This window comes from Octopus sinensis, unplaced genomic scaffold, assembly GCF_006345805.1.
Source record: "Octopus sinensis unplaced genomic scaffold, ASM634580v1 Contig17143, whole genome shotgun sequence".
Classification (NCBI taxonomy): domain Eukaryota; kingdom Metazoa; phylum Mollusca; class Cephalopoda; order Octopoda; family Octopodidae; genus Octopus; species Octopus sinensis.
Window position 1 is genome coordinate 28,225 of NW_021834832.1, and position 19,276 is coordinate 47,500.

The following is a 19,276-nucleotide window of genomic DNA, read 5'->3' on the forward strand; positions in this document are numbered from 1 at the left end:
ATTTCGGGCCTTGTGCATAGAGTAGAAAAGAATATCTTTCATTATCATATATTCTTTTATTCCTTTCCTCGTTTCAGTCATTTGACTGCGGCCAAGCTGGATCACCGCCCTGAAGGGTTTTAGTCGAACAAATCAACTCAGGACTTATTTTTTTTACAGCCTAGTACTTATTCGATCGGTCTCTTTTGCCGAATCGCTAATTTACAGGTACGTAAACACACCAACACCGGTTGCCAAGCGGTGATGGGAGGACAAACAAACACAAACACACAAACACACACACGCCAAAGGCTTCTTTCATTTTCCGTCTACCAAATCCACTTGTAAGGCTTCGGACGGCAAGAGGCAATAGTAGAAGACACTTGTCCGAGGTGCCACGCATTGGGACTGAACCCGGAACCATGTGGTTGGGAAGCATTATTATAATATGAAACCATTATTCTAAGCTAATTTAGTTAATTTTGTCAAGCCCCCTTTTCAGTTTGTAAGATAGAAATTTATATGCAACTAGCAGTATCGCCCGGCGTTGCTCGGGTTTGTAAGGGAAATAACTATATAAGCATTTTTAGAGAGTTATAGCCAAAAAATAGCAAAAAAATGCATTAAAAATGGAAAAAAATGATGGTAAACTTTTATTTTAATCGTTGACTCATCGTAGACATTTTTAGAGAGTTACTTCCCTTATATAATAGCGAAAAAATGCATTAAAATGGGAAAAAATGATGGTAATCTTTTTTTTAAATCGTAGACTCATCGTAGAAGGGCTCGATATGAATCACGACTATAAGATACCCGGTTTTGGTTAAACTGCACCGCAAAATATGGGAGTAGTTAGGAATCTAAATCGTAGGAGACAGACACTCACACAACTTCACTTTTATATATAAAGATAAAATGTTTTAAAAGAAATTTGAAGTGCGCACATGATAATTCTAAGCCTACTTTTGAGCCACCCTGTATATATATATTTATCTTGACTTTATCCGATCGCTGAACACCGAGAGAGTGAGTCTGTTCTTTCTTTCTTAAAGAATAAAAAAGAAATTCTCAAAAAGCGTACACTGTTCTTGCTACAACGTGTGTCTAGTGGGTAGAATTGCATCTGTTAATGACAGACCACTAAATAAGGATCAATAGCTTTATTGTAGGTTTGGGACATTCCATACATCGACAGCAATACAACACCATTATTTTTGTAGTTTCAGATGCACAGAAAGTGTCGGCTTAAGTGGGGAACAGTCGCGCTTTTCGACTTTCCCTCACGTGGTTGTGTCCTGTTTTTGAAGTGCTGCTTAACCAATCACAACCTTCATGTTTTAGTGATGGCTGAAATTTCTTGAAGCCAAAGATGGCGGACCTCTTATTGTGTCGTTGCGGGGTATCAAAGATTTAACGACAATGAAATAACGCCACATCCATAGCTTCACGTGCTCAGAAATTGTGACGTAAGCGGGAATGGCTGTGATTTTTTTTGGGTTCCCTGTATGGGTGCATCCCCTGAAGGGAAGAGTAACTGAAGACGTTGTCTTTATTGAGCACCAATCGACGAATACGACAAATCTGCTATTTTGTTTGTTTGTTTGTTTGTTTCTTCCATTTGTTTTTCTATTTAATGCTTGTTTTGGCATTTTCTGGGTCATCGGCAAAGTTAACGGTTGAACTGTCTTATCTGTGTAAGTAAAAACTGAACGCGCATCACTGACTGGACTGTCAAATCCATCTTATGTATATAATAAACACAAGTTTATTATACACACACATCATGCATGTATATATGTATGTATATATATGTATGTATATATATGCATGTATATATATGTATGTATATATATGCATGTATATATGTATATATGCATGTATATATATGCATGTATATATGTATATATATATATGGATGTATATATGTATGTGTATAGATATGTATGTATATATGTATGTGTATAGATATGTATGTATATATATATATATGTATATAGATATGTGTGTGCGTGTATATATGTATGTGTATAGATATGTATGTATATATATCTTTTGTTATCTTACCGTTTTATCAATATGTATATATATATATATATATATATATATATATGTATGTATATAGATATGTGTGTGCGTGTATATATATATATATATATATATATATATATATATTTCCATGGTCTCAAAATCTCCGTTCTGGAGTTAAGTATGGTCCCTGGCACCAGCGAGTCTTTTAGGATTCTCGTGCGTTTGGCCATGCATAGCTAGCAGCGTTTCGATCCACCGATGTAGGGGCCTGAGTTTTCTTATATTTTCCATGAGATCGAGTGTGGAACTCCGTCGTCTTTTAGTTGCCATACATGGCAAACCAATTGGTAAGACCGGTCGTAATGGACATATAATACTGTACACTTAGTTTAATGCATACATACATACATAAATTCATATATATCACGTGACCGACCAGACCATCAGATGTTGCTACACATCACTGGTCACAATGCGCTTCGCATTGTTTTAGCCTTCGATAAACGCCACCGCTGGCTAAGCGAGCAGGCCAACAGAAGAAAGAGTGAGAGAAAGTTGTGGAGCTTTTAGGTGTTTTCGCTCAATAAACACTCACAACGCCCGGTCTGGGAATCGAAACCGCGATCCTACGACCGCGAGTCCGCTGCCCTAACCATTGGACCATTGCGCCTCCACATATACATATATATATACACACACACACACACACACACACACACACACACACACATTTATATATATTTATATATATATATATCAGTAATAATATAGGGTGAAATTAATTAATTTGGAATAATCATTAATTTCACCAAGTAGATTTCGGCATGTAAAAGCCTCATTCGAGGAAAGTTTAAGTAATACTAAGTAATTAAGGGTTTAGCAACGATTTGCCTCACCACACACCGAACTTTAGAAATAGCATGCTTGAATTTGTTCAAAAGCTTTGTAGCGCCGTCTTTCCTCTTGTACTTGATAGCTTGGGATAATAATTGGCCCTTTCTCGTCTTGTATGAGGAATACCGAATGTCTTCATGTACTACCTGCCTGATAAGAAACTCAGACACTCCCAAGTTCCTGGCGATGAACCTGATTGACTTAGAAGGATCGTTGTCAATCATGACCAACAAATTCAGAGGTTCTTTACTCATCAGCTATAACTCTTTGACTGCTATTTCTAAATTTTGGTGTGTGGTGAGGCAAATCGTTGCTAAACCCTTAATTACTTAGTAATATATATATATATATATATATATATATATATATATATATATTCAAATGGCAAATATGCGTCACGATGTGTTACCGCTACTGTTTATAACTCGCTCTGAGATTTATCATTTATATATATATATATATATATTATATATATACATATATATATACGTGTGTGTGTGTGTACTCCAGCCATTGACAACTGTGTGTTGATGTTTACAGTTAATTACATACTTAGCAGTTGTACAAAAGTTTTTACTTGTTTCCCATTATATTTACTCACCAATATAAATAATAAATTCCAAATAGAATGGAATAACAAAGGACAATGGGCTCTGTGCGTGCTTTAACGTATATACATAAATAAATGTATACATACATAAGTATATACATGTACATACAGAAGTGTACATATAAACTATAAGTCCGTATGCATAACGTATACATCCGATGTTACTGTTTTTTCCTGGCTACTTTGAGTGTAAAGTACAATATTGATAAAAAGGAGAATGAAGAATTTGTACATTCATACTTGATGTTTATTTAAAGAAGCCAGGAAAAAAATGTAACACCGGTACATGTTTCGGGGACACGGCAATCCAACGGTTGTTTTGTGTGTTCAACATCTGATCCTGGCAGAAATTTTTCCCGTCTGAGACAAACCAAAGCATGTTTGGTTGGAGGGGATGCTTGAGTCTGTTCAAAAGCTTCATAGTGGGGTCTTTCCCCTTTGTCCTTGATGGCTTGGGATAACAATTGGCCCTTTCTCGTCTTGTATGAGGAATACCGAATGTCTTCATGCACTACCTGCCTGACAAGAAACTCAGACACTCCCAAGTTCTGGTGATGGTCCTGATTGGCTTGGAGGGATCGTTGTCAATCATGGCTAACAAATTCAGGGGTTCTTTACTCATCAGAACAATCAGAGTGAGTTTTCCGAACTGCCGTACCTTCGTAACCACCATTAAATCCATCCAATTCTTTCCAAATCCTCTGCACTCTCCTTAGATTGACACCCAAACACTCTGAAATGTTCCTATTGGAGCTTCCAGAGGTTATTTTTTAATCCAAGTTTCACTGGTTTAATATGTTGTATTTTGAAGAGATATTTCTTCAATGAATATATTATAAAAAATATCAGAAAATATCAAATATTATTATTAAGTTTGAAAACGGAGAGATCCAATGGATTCAAATTAATTTATTAATTAATTAACATCTTCTACAATTGTTTCATTTTGCATCCAATTTAAACTACAAAACATATATAAATATATAAGCTTGCATTTCAAATACCCTGGGCGGAAAATCTTTAGGGTGCACAAAGGACATTAGAAGGATTACATTATGATCCAATAGACTCCAAGATATACTATATAATATATATATATATATATATATATATATATATATATATATATATATATATATATATATAATATATTATGTCTCTGTGTATAATACGATGAGAAACTAGAAACGCTATTAATAGTTTCGACCGGTTTAGCATTCGTCAATACACACCCACACACACACCACACACACATGCATACATACATACATACATACATATCACATATCTATGTTTGTATATAAACCACCCCCACCATTATTCTTTGTTGTTCAATTCGGAAATGATTATCTATATTGTTGAGTATATTTAATGGGAGCGAGTAGAAATATTTAACTGTTGTCAAGCATATATAATTGACTGTATATATATCAACAAATAATTATCAACGGCGTGTAGATAGTGTCACGTCATGTTTATTATACATGGCGGATGCGACAGCCAGTCACGTACGTTCATGTATTTACAGACACAGCTGCATCCACTTACATAAACACTCTACACACACGAGCGTGCACATATACACATACACTCACAGCCATACGCACACATATATATATTTATTAAATCTATTTATAAATCTGCGTAAATTATTTATGGACAACCGTTCGTTATTGAATATTTTTTCTCTATATTTCGCCAGCTCACCGTTTGTCCAAATATGTTTCATGTTAAGAGAAGTCCCTTAATAGTTATCAAGCCTTACACACGAGGCGTCGGTGTTCGCCTCCATCTTGGATTTTCGCGCTTTAATCCAAGATGGAGAAGGACCCCGATGTTCCATGTTGAAAGGCTTGAAAACTATTACGGGATTTCTCTAAACATGAAACCAACTGTAGCCATAATCCATAAATAATCTTTATCGATGTATATATATATATATATTTAGAAATTCAGATGGTTTTATATTTACAGATATTTATTTGTATATTACATGTTTTTATACATCATATATTAGCGCTTCAAATTGACAACTCCACTAGAATGGACGAAAGCGCTAATATATGATACATGATGTATAAAAACATATAACATACTAATAAATATCTGTAAATATAAAACCATCCGGATTTTTGAGTACCTCATTTCTTCTAATATAATATACCTGTACATCATCTCCAAACCTAATATATATATATTTATATATGCATACATACATACATACATACATACATACATACATACATACACACATATATATTCTTTTATCATTTTACTTGTTTCAGTCATTTGACCATGGCCATGCTGGAGCATCGTCTTTATTCTATATACTCCTCATGAAATAATGTTTACTGCTTGGATTTACTGCGATTTAATTGCACAGGACACTACATTACTCTCCAATGTATTAGCTTACTCCGTGGTTTGTAACCACGTCCATTAAGGGAGTTTCTTTTTTGTGATTACCACCGGCTTAGATAAATCCATATACTGTGTGTGTGTGTGTGTGTGTGTGTGTGTGTGTATGCCGAAATTGCGAGGATGATCCGTTTCTTGACTGAACATTAACGGCTTCGAATGACCCGTCCGTGTTTTTGTATCGTCTTCTGGTTGTTTTGCGTTCTTGTCCCATTTTGTATTTATATATATATATATATATATACATACACATGCATTCACACACACGTCACAAATACCACCAACATTATCAGCGCCGCCGCTGCCGCTTCGCCATCATAATCAGCGCCACAATCACCATTACTAACAGCTGCAGGGAAACAACAACAACAACCACAACCACAAAAAGAGGAACAAATGCAATGTTATTTAATGAAAACACTCTTCTGTTTCATATTCCATTTCAAGTTGTAGCCAGTTGTTTGTTATCCAAGGCACAGACAAACCACCGCCACCACCACAACCACCACCACCACAACCATAACCACCACCACCACCACCGCCGCGCCTTACCAGCACCAGCACCAGCACCACAACCACCACCACCACACCCTAACCACCACCACCACCACGCCGCCATTACCAGCACCAGCACCAGCACCACCACCACCACCGCCATTAACACCACCCACCGCGCCGCCGCCATTACCCCACCACCGCTGCTACCTCAACGCCGCCGCCACCACCACCAACCACCACCACCACTACCACAACCATAACCACTACCACAACCATAACCACCACCAACCCGCCATTACCACCACACCACCGCTGCTACCTCTACCACTACCACCACAACCACCGCCACTGCATCCGCCATCGCCCCACCACCACCACCACATACCAAACCATAACCACCACCACCATAACCACTACCACAACCATAACCACACCACCACCATAACCACCCGCCGCGCCACCACCGCGCCACCATCAACACCACCACCGCCGCCGCCGCTGCCGCCCCGCCCCCACATTCTAACCCCCACCATTCCTCCATTCCTCCACCCGAACAGTTGATTCTCGTGGGAAGAGTTTTTCACATTGTTCAGTTCCTAGGTATCGCTTGCCTCAACTGATACCCGACCCCCCCAACGATGCTCTTCCAGTCACCAGATGTCTCTTTTTCCCAATCCCGATTCTCTCCGGAGACTCTCATCATAATATAAGCGCACACATCGCTCTGCTTTTCAAACAAATTCACTTTGCAATCATGTGGCTTTGGGTTCAATCCCGCTGCGCAGCAACCTGGATAACTGTCTTCTACGATAGGCCTGGGCCATTCAAGACTTGTGAGTGAATTTGGTAGACGGAAACTGTGTGGAAGCCCGTCGTGTACATATGTGTGTATCATGATGTGTATGTATATATATATGTATTATATATGTATGTATATATGTATGTATATACATTACATATATAACACACATATATATATAATATATATGTATGTATACATACATATATCACACACATATATATATATACATACATATATACATACATCATAATATATAAAAATATATATATATATATATATATATATATTTAGAAATTCAGATGGTTTTATATTTACAGATATTTATTTGTATATTACCTGTTTTTATACATCATATATTAGCGCTTCAAATTGACAACTCCACTAGATGGACGGAAAGCGCTAATATATGATACATGATGTATAAAAACATATAACATACTAATAAATATCTGTAATATATAAACCATCCGGATTTTTGAGTTACCTCATTTCTTCTAATATAACTATACCTGTAAATCATCTCCAAACCTAATATATATATTTTATATTATGCATACATACATACATACATACATACATACATTACATACATACATACACACATATATATTCTTTATAATTTTACTTGTTTCAGTCATTGACCATGGCCATGCTGGAGCATCGTCTTTATTCTATATACTCCTCATGAAATAATGTTACTGCTTGGATTTACTGCGATTTAATTGCACCGGACACTACTTACTCTCCATGTATTAGCTACTCCGTGGTTTGTAACCACGTCCATTAGGGAGTTTCTTTTTTGTGATTACACCGGCTTAGATAATCCATATACTGTGTGTGTGTGTGTGTGTGTGTGTGGTGTGGTATGCCGAAATTGCGAGGATGATCCGTTTCTTGTCCTGAACATTAACGGCTTCGAATGACCGTCCGTGTTTTTGTATCGTCTTCTGGTTGTTTTGCGTTCTTGTCCCATTTTGTATTTATATATATATATAGATATATACATACACATGCATTCACCAACACGTCACAAATACCACCAACATTATCAGCGCCGCCGCTGCCGCTTCGCCATCATAATCAGCGTCACAATCACCATCATTACTAACAGCTGCAGGGAAACAACAACAACAACCACAACCACAAAAAGAGGAACAAATGCAATGTTATTTAATGAAAACACTCTTCTGTTTCATATTCCATTTCAAGTTGTAGCCAGTTGTTTGTTATCCAAAGGCACAGACACCACCACCGCCACCACCACAACCACCACCACCACAACCATAACCACCACCACCACCACCGCCGCCATTACCAGCACCAGCACCAGCACCACAACCACCACCACCACAACCATAACCACCACCACCACCGCCGCCATACCAGCACCAGCACCAGCACCACCACCACCACCGCCATTACCACCACCACCGCCGCCGCCATTACCACCACCACCGCTGCTACCTCAACCGCCGCCGCCACCACCACCACCACCACCACCACCACTACCACAACCATAACCACTACCACAACCATAACCACCACCACCACCGCCATTACCACCACCACCACCGCTGCTACCTCTACCACTACCACCACAACCACCGCCACTGCATCCGCCATCGCCACCACCACCACCACCACCACAACCACAACCATAACCACCACCACCATAACCACTACCACAACCATAACCACCACCACCACCATAACCACCGCCGCCGCCACCACCGCCGCCACCATCACCACCACCACCGCCGCCGCCGCTGCCGCCGCCACCACTTCTAACCCCCACCATTCCTCCATTCCTCCACCCGAACAGTTGATTCTCGTGGGAAGAGTTTTTCACATTGTTCAGTTTCCTAGGTATCGCTTGCCTCAACTGATACCCGACCCCCCCAACGATGCTCTTCCAGTCACCAGATGTCTCTTTTTCCCAATCCCGATTCTCTCCGGAGACTCTCATCATAATATAAGCGCACACATCGCTCTGCTTTTCAAACAAACTCACTTTGCAATCATGTGGCTTTGGGTTCAATCCCGCTGCGCAGCAACCTGGATAACTGTCTTCTACGATAGGCCTGGGCCATTCAAAGACTTGTGAGTGAATTTGGTAGACGGAAACTGTGTGGAAGCCCGTCGTGTACATATGTGTGTATCATGTATGTGTATGTATATATATATGTATTATATATGTATGTATATATGTATGTATATACATACATATATGTATGTATATATGTATGTATATACATACATATATACACACATATATATATATATATATATATGTATGTATATACATACATATATAACACACACATATATATATATATACATACATATATATACATACATAATATATATATAATATATATATATATATATATATATATATGTATATATATATACACATACATAATACACACAGATATATAGTGTGTGTGTGTATACACACACACACACACACACACTAACTGAAATTCTCGAGTTGTCTCTTATTTTCCTGATTAGAGTTAATAATTAAAATAACCTGTTCGTTTTCTTCTTCACAAGACGGATACAATTTGAATTAGTCATAATTTCCTTGTTCACTTCATTAAGTATGTCCAGACCAACTTTAGAAATTTCATGCTGAAGAAGAGGTTCTTCAAAGACACCTGAAAACGAAAAAAAAAAAAAAGAAAAGAACAGAAAAAACATATGAAATCCAAAAGACCACAACACAGTAAGAACTCAAACCCGTGGCCACACGGACGCTCTTCTGCCATTTCTAATAAACCTGTCAACACAAATACGCCCAAATCTGATACATTTTATTCGAATTACAGCATTGCCATTCCTTCCATATCTAAGACACGCAAGATTTTCAAGAATTCTTTCCTTACAGTTTCTTATTTTGGCTTCAAAATTATTTATTGAAGCCCAAGATACAGACTTAACAATGTTAAGGGTGTATACATACATACATACATACATGCATACATACATACAGGCATACATACATACATACATGCATACATACATACATGCATACATACATGCATGCATACATGCATACATGCATGCATGCATGCATGCATACATACATACATACATACATACATACATACATACATACATACAGGCATACATACATAAATACATACGTACCATACATACATACATACAGGCATACATACATACATTATGGCTGCCCCCTCGTTATCGAGTATGGCCATTGCACGAAGCTTAACTGTTACTGGTGCTGTGATCGAATGTGGCTTTTTAGCCCAGCTAAAGATCTACAATGTCTTGTACAAAATTGGCAACTCAAACCTTTACTGGTAATAGCCGGCTGTGGTTGTAACTGGGCTTCATGTACCTTTGCATGTCGCATAAGTCCTCCTGCCGAATTACACTCTCTTCCACATGCCTGACAGATATGATTAGTATGGTGTGTTACACCACCACCAGTGGCCAGGTTGTCACTCATCTGTCTCGTTTTACGACTACGAAGATGACTACATACACACATACATACATACATACATACATTGTAGCTCAGTAGAACGGTACCCCATCGCTGCAAGCTATTAGCTGTATATCCTGAAATTCCTTTCTTGGGTCCATAAATCGTTAGCAACGGACCCCTTTTTCAACTTGGTTATAATTTCTTTCCGTAGGCAATAGTTTTCCTTGATGCGTGGGCTATAGCCGTTTGGTTGCCACCTTCACATTTGTGCAGGAGTACGGCACCTACCCCGTACTCACTAGCATCTGTTGCCTGTATCGTTTCCAACTTCGGATCGAAGTGTGTAAACGACAAGTCTGAAATTAACATCCTTTTTAGTTCCTCAAATGCCTTCTGGCATTTTTCTGGCCAAAGCCATTTAGCATCTTTTTTTCAACCGCTCGTTTGTGTATGTTCGGGATATCTTTATATATAAAACTGTAGTTGTGTGTGTGTCTGTCTACTTCGATTTAGATTCTTAACTACTCCCACATTTTGCGGTGCAGTTTAACCAAAATAGTCGTGATTCATATCGAGCCCTTCTGGGTATTAGCGCGCGTCTACGATGAGTCTACGATTAAAAAAAAAATTACCATCATTTTTCCGCATTTTTAATCCATTTTTGCTCGATTTATATAAGGGAAGTAACTCTCTAAAAATGCTTATATAGTTATTTCCCTTACAAACCCGAGCAACGCCGGGTGATACTGCTAGTATACTTGATAGTAGTTTACAAAGTCTAAAAATGCGTGTAACAATTTGATGTTCGGTGGAGGAGGTATATTCCGTATTGCCGTCGCCCTTGGTGGGTTTAGCCTGCGTCCTCTTTCGTCAATTATTTGACCTAAATGTTTTTGTCTGTTAGTCTATACCCGTATTCATTTGTTTTTCCGAGTACATCTCTGTATATATAAACGGCAGTTTGTCTGTCTGTGTGTCTGTGTGGCTGTCAGGTTGTACCCTCACCCTGACCACGGCTTTCTACCGATTCTGATGAAACTTGACACACACATAGACCAATGTCATAATTCAAAACTAACGCAGCGAAAATTCGACATGGGGTCGAGAATCTAAGCTTTTTATATGCAACACATTTTCTGTCGGGAGACAGCTAGGAACATCGTATACATAGAAGTATTCGAGTGAAGAGAAGACATTGCAGCCTACACATGCGCCTTCGTTCCCTAGAGGGAAAGAACTAGATTGGGATTAGTCGTTGCCTACTAGGGGCTCTTATATACCCGGGCAACGCCGGGCTATGCTGCTAGTTTTTAATATGTTCGAAGTGTTGCTCTACTGACTCGCTCTTTGTCAAAATATCATCGAGATAAGCAATAGCGAAGTTGCGATCATTTAACTTGGCATCCATCACTTGTTGGAACATGCCAGGTGCCACTTTTACTTCAAAAGGAAGCCGCTTGAATTTATACAAAAACTACAGCAATCCGAGAAAGCGCATTGTGACCAGCAGTGTATAACAACATCCAGTGGTCTGGTTGATACAGTGGTAAATTGCCACAAATATTTGTGTTATTTATTTCATCGAAACCCAGCTCTCTCTCTTGCCGTGATCATGACGGTAGTTTCCAGACATTAGCTACCTCGGAGTACATCGTTCAATGTATCCTATGTTTTATATATTTTGAAAGAAAAAAAACAAAGACAGTAGTGTGTAGGCAGTGGGAGATTTGTGATTCTAGCATGTCGAAAGACAATGAATGCTACTCAAATGTCCCAAAATGTTCTCCGTTTGTGTATCTATCTGTGTCTCTCTCTCTTCATACCTCCTTTTCTCTCTGTCTCTGCCTCTCTCTCTCTCTTCCTCTTTCTGTCTTCACTTTGTCTCTCCATCTCTCTCTGTCTCACGCTCTCTGTCTTCCTTCACATATTTCCTTTTCTCTCTCTCTCTCTCTCCTTTTCTCTCTGTCTCTGCCCCCCTCTCTCTCTTTCTTCATCCCTCCTTCTCTCTCTCTCTCTCTCTCACTCTCACTTGTTTGTCTTCCAAATTCTGTGTTTTTCTTTCTTCGAAAACCTGACATTTATCAGTTCTCAGATTCCTAAGAAAAGAAACAACGACAACAACAACAACAACAACACCCGAAAGACAATAACTCTCTCTCTCCCCCCATCTCCCCTCTCTCCCCCTCTTACTTCTACAAATAAAAACACGGCAACCTAATAATACAAAGAACAAACAAAAAAAAAAAAACAAAAAACAAAAACAATTCGAAACAAAACAAAACAACAGTAAAATAAAACCCAAATGAAAACCGTTTTCTGTCTTCTCAGATTTTAAAGCAAATTTGTTCTCGTTTTTCTTTTTTTTCTCTTCGACGACTCGTAACAATTATTTATCATTAACGTTGCCACCCGCTTCCCACCCGACTTTCTTCTCTTACACATTTCTCACCGTCATCATCATCATCATCATCATCATCAGTATGTTATCGCCAACGCCAACAACGCCTGATACCTACCTACCTACCTACCTACCTACCTATCAACCTACCTACCTACCTACATACATACATAAATGTACTTATATATATACATATACAGCATATATATATATATGTGTGTGTGTGTGTGTGTGTGTGTGTGTATGTATATATGTGTGTGTGTGTGTGTATGTATATATGTGTGTGTGTGTGTGTATGTATATATGTGTGTGTGTGTATATATGTGTGTGTGTATGTATATATATATGTGTGTGTATGTATGTATATATGCGTACACATGATATGCAAATACATATACATAAATGTGTATGTATGTATGTATGTATGTCTGTATGTGTGTATGTATGTAAATGTGTATGTTTGAGTGCAAGTGTGTTCGTGTGTGGTTATATCTTCTTACACATTTGCGTGAGAGGGAACCTGTCTCCTCTCTCCCTCTCTCCCTCCATTGTTCTCCATCTTGTCCCATTGACGTTATTCCTGTTCCCCCTCATTCTTTAGTCTGGTATTTTAAACCGTCTTTTCTTGATGGAAAATCTCTGGATGAGATTTCACGACCGACATTTTATATCTTTGCGGACAATGCACTCACTACATTCCTATAAATATACCCATTTGTTGGCATTTCTTTTTTTTTTTTTGCATATTCTATCGGTGTCTTTTGCCGAACCGCTAAGTTACGGGGACGTAAACACACCAGCATCGGTCGTCAAGCGACGTTGCAGGGACAAACACACACACACAAACGTATATATATATATATATATATATATATATATATATATATATATTATATATATATATATATACGACGGGCTTCTTTCAGTTTCCGTCTACCAAATCCATTCACAAGGCTTTGGTCGGCCCGAGGCTATAGCAGAAGACACTTGCCCAAGGTGCCACGCAGTGGGACTGAAACCGAACCATGTGGCTAGTAAGCAAGCTACTCACCACCACACAGCCACTCCTACGCCTATATGTATATATGTTGTGCACATGGTATGCCTTGGCAGTTATTAACATGTATGTGTATGTATATATGTACGAGTGTATGTAAGTATGCGTATGTATGCATGCGTGAATGTATGTATGTTTATTTGTATTATGTGTGTATGATAGATCGTTAGTTACTAAACACATTTTTTTCTCTCCCTTTTTTCTCTCCTTGTTTTTTCTGTGTCCCTTTCTGTAGAAGAGCGTAGGCTCGAAACGTAAAAGACATTTTCTATTCCTGAGCGTTATACTAATACACCTGTTTGTTTTGTACTCCACCTGTCTTCGTCTTTTGTGTTTTTTTCGTGAACTTCCCCCTATATTTGTATGTATGTGGGTATGCATTGATGCACATATGCATGTATGCATGTGTATACGTATGTGTATGCATATATGTTTGTATGTATATATGCGTATATGCATGAATGAATACACGTATGCATGTGCAAGCAGGCATGTATGTTTGTACGCATGTATGTATTTATGTCTTATATATGTATGCATGTATGCATACATATATGTATCTATGCCTGTGTGTGTGTGCATATATGTATGTATGCTCGTCTGTTGATATGTATGTGTATATGTAAGTGTGCACGTGCGTGGGTGTAAGGGATGACGTCAGCGAATGACGTCAATGTTAATCCTCGCTTAAAAGATCCCACAGACTTTATGAATGGTGATGGGGTATGTTTTGATTGGAAGAACAGCCGACACGGATCGCTCTTGGCTTTAAAGTGCATCCCCTCTTGAAACTGGCAGTTGAGGGATTGAAGGAGAGAGAGAGATGGTGGAGTGTGTGTGTGTGTGTGAAGTGTGAGGTAATACCCCACTTGACCGCCATGATAGATAATGCTTTGAAGAGGATGCTTCGAGAATATCCCTCACCTGGCTGTTGTAATGGGTTTCGTAATAGAGTAAGTTTGTGTGTGTGTGTGCGCCTGTTTGTGTGTGTGTGTGTGTTTATGTGCGTGTGTATGAGTATGTGTGAGTATGTATGCGTGTGCGTATGTGTGTGTGTATGTGTGAGAGACAGAAATAGAGTGTGTGTGTGTGTATATGTATAAGTGTATATACGAGTGCATGCAGCTATGTGTATATATATTCGTGCATGTGTGTGTGCGTGCGTATATATATATATATATATATATATATATATATATATATATATATATATATATATATATACATACATATGTGTATATATATATGTGTGTATATATATATGTGTGTATATATGTATATGTGTATATATATATATGTGTATATATATATGTGTATATATATATGTATATATATATGTATATATATATATATATATATATGTGTATATATATGTATATATATATATATATGTGTATATATATGTATATATATATATATGTGTATATATATATATGTATATATATATGTATATGTATAAATATAAGTGAGTGGGTGTAAGCATGTTACATCACGTCTGAACTGATCGAAGTGGGCCTTATTGTTTTGTGACATAGGGGGATATAGCCGGTGGGGTGGGGTGTGTGGCGATGTAATGTGGGTAGGTGGGGAAGAAGGGACCAGGGTGTCCTTTCGAAGTAATCTCTTCGTCCATTCGACGGGTGGAATCTTGTTCTCTTCCCTTGTGCGGTATTGATTTCCACCGTGGGACGAAACGCCACAAATCTTTGGCTGGTGGTGGTGGTGGGGGAGCTGTCATGTTGTTTTATAATCCGTTACATTAATTCCTGTGGATGCGTGTAGATTAGGGGTTCAGAGTATTTGGCTCACGATCACGAGGTTGTAAGTTCGATATCTGCTGACGCGTTGTGTCCTTGAGCAAGACACTTTATTTCACGTTGCCCCAGTCCCACTCAGCTGGTAAGAATGAGTTGTACCTGTAATTCAGAAGGGCCATCCTTGTCAGATTCGGGTTACGCTGAGTCTCTCTAAGTATTACTTTAAGGGCACACCTGTCTGTGGCGTACTCAGCCACTTGCATATTAATTTAACGAGCAAGCTGTCCGTTGATCGGATCAACTGGAACCCTTGTCGTCGGAACCAGTCGAGTGCTAATAATGTTAACTCCTTTAAAAGTTGGCCACCTGGCAGAATCGTTAGCACGCCGGGCGAAATGCGTAGCCGCATTTCGTCTGTTTTTACGTTCCGAGTTCAAATTCTGCCGAGGTCGACTTTGCTTTTCATCCTTTCGGGGTCGATAAATTAAGTACCAGTGACGCACTGGGGTCGATGTTATCAACTTACTCCCTTTGTCCGTCCTTGTTTGTCCCCTCTGTGTTTAGCCCCTCGTGGGTAGTAAAGAAATAGGTATTTCGTCTGCCGTTACGTTCTGACTTCAGATTCTGCCGAGGTCGACTTTGCCTTTCATCATTCCGGGGGTCAATAAATTAAGTACCAGTTACGCACTGGTGTCGATGTAATCAACTTAATACCTTTGTCTGTCCTTGTTTGTCCCCTCTATGTTTAGCCCCTTGTGGGTATTTCGTCTGCCTTTGCGTTTTGAGTTCAAATTCTGCCGTGGCCAACTTTACCTTTCATCCTCTCTGGGTCGATCTAATCGACTGCAACTCTCTCCCCAAAATTTGGGCCTTGTGCCGAGAGTAGAAAAGAATATTTTGTATTTTTATTTTGTGTTTTGTTTTCTTAATATTTCTTAATATTTATATCCTTTATTTATTTATTTGTAGGCAGAAAGTTTACCAACAGACGAACAATTCTCATTTGAATATAAGGTATTGATTTTTGTTTCTCTGACGTATTGTTATCTTAATTATTGTCATTTCTAGAAATCGGTGGAGTATCATATATATATATATATATCTCTCTCTCTCTCTCTCTCTCTCTCTATATATATATATATATATATATATATATATATATATATATATTTATATTTATATTTATAACTCAAAATAAGCAACAAGATATCAAGTAGCGATGCAGTACGACAGTTTCAAGCGGCTCTATTTAATTGAACAATGCAATCATTACATCAGTTTAAATGCAGGGCTATCCTCAGTTACACAAATAAATAAATAGAATTTTAACCAGTTGGACACATTGATATAGTTAGAAGAAATTCATGTTGTCGCTATTGTAGCTAAGAATAGACTACAACTTCTAAGAATCACATGATGCATTGTGGGATCATAGGGTTGTGAGGGATTGTAGTTCATTTCTAATTCATTTATCTCTTTACCAACTACTAAATCTAAGACTAAAAGATTGTGTCTATTTTGAATAGAGGACAAGAGTGAGTGGACAGCATGTGACTAGGTATGATCGAAAATATCATCGTATGTATCCCTTTTCCCCAGGGGATAAACTTTTTCTTCTCTTAAAACGGATTTTACCCTTTATATATATACTGATCAGTATCTACATGTTGAAAAAATATATATCTTTCTACTTGTTATATATATATATGTATATATATATAAACATATATATATACAAACATATATATATATAAACACACACAGACACACACATATATATATATATATATATAAAAACATATATATGTATAAACATATATAAGCATATATATGTATATATATATATATAAACACACACACACACACACACACACACACATATATAGCTGGGTTGCGTCAGTACAATCATCATAGACAAACACATACGCCATGACAGTAAGCGAAAGGCAGAATTCATTTTGCCTTTACTGTGTCTGTATATGATATAATATTGTTTTGAATTCACGGTATGAGGGACAGATTAAAAGCATTATATTTCATATCAAACCATTAAGCTTGAGAGATACGACGAGAAATTGTCTATCATCCAAATAGCAGCCATTTAACATCATACACATAAAATCCCATGCATTCTGTTTGCCATTTAATAACCACAACAGGATCCGAGATGCATCTCAAAACATTACGCAGAATACGTTTGTTTATTTTTCTTCTGTTCCATTTATAGAAAGTCCATCCAGTATGGAAAATTTATAACCGGTGACAACCGCACGATCTACTTCGGTTATAATTACCAAGAAAAATAACGTAGATGTATAATTACCGACTTGTTAACAACCAGCGAGTAATTGAGTGAGATTGACAAATGGCCGAATGAATTGAGTTTCGTCTACATAAATTACTGGGTTCGCCAAAAAGTCCAATCGTTTCTTTAAAGCGAAAATAGAACACAAGTTTTAAACACAAAATGATTTTTTTCAATCAATGATAGAATTTCGTTCCAGTATACTCTGCGCTCAGAGGAACCTCCTTTGTGGCTCCATCCCGTGCTAAGGCTTTGTATGGGGCTCGCTGGTATAGTAATCATTCACCTTGTTTAGCCCTAGGTCACACATCATCCAATGTTGCATCCCATCTTTTTAGGGTTATCTAGAAGTTACATTAATTCTAATAACAGAGGCGATGAGTTTTCAGGACCGTTGGTGCGTCGAACAAAATAACTAGCAGTATTTTTTTTCCGGTTCTTTACATTCTGAGTTCGATGCCAATTTTGCTTTTCGATAGAACCATTAGAGTGTCGGACAAAATGCTTAGTAGCGTTTCTTTCGGTTCTTCTCGTTCGGAGTTCAAATACCGCTGAAGTCAGTTTTGCTTCTCGCCCCTTTTAAGATCAACAAAATAAAGTACCAGACGTATATTGGGGACCACCCTCCCCCACACACTCCTAAAATTGCTGGCCTTGTGTCGAAATTAAAAAGAAAATTATTTCGCATATCATTTCTCTATTTCTACGACGGTTGAAGTGATTTGAGGAAGACCAGTCTGTTATGTTAGTAGGTCAAACGTACGACCGAGTAGAGTTTCTCCCTTGAATCCAAAAGCGAACAAGTGAAAAGTGTGCACAATGCTTTCATTAAGAAAAGTAGCATGTTGCATGTCGACTGTAGACTTACATATAAAATCTTTGTATTGCTTGAGGTCAATGAAAACAGGAACAAGGCTTTCACTATATGTTTTAATGAATAACTTAGGGGTGAGAATTTCTTCTCTAAGCGTGGGCTTAAACCAATGATATAAGCTTTTGTACAAACTGAATAAAGTCGAGCAATACATTCCGCTTGGTTACATTGAAAAACAAAATATCTGTCTTAAAATTAACTC

General features: G+C 38.0%; 1 protein-coding gene across 1 annotated transcript in view; it reads left to right on the forward strand.

The window, feature by feature from the left end:
* LOC115231012 (polyunsaturated fatty acid 5-lipoxygenase) overlaps positions 1 to 19,276 on the forward strand; it is a gene marked incomplete at its 3' end in the record, with an annotated part of 46,931 nt that overhangs the window by 18,723 nt on the left and 8,932 nt on the right. The window contains exon 2 of the mRNA XM_029801105.2: positions 16,865 to 16,909. Coding sequence (XP_029656965.2) covers positions 16,865 to 16,909 — 45 coding nt within the window. The remainder of the gene's footprint in view (positions 1 to 16,864; positions 16,910 to 19,276) is intronic.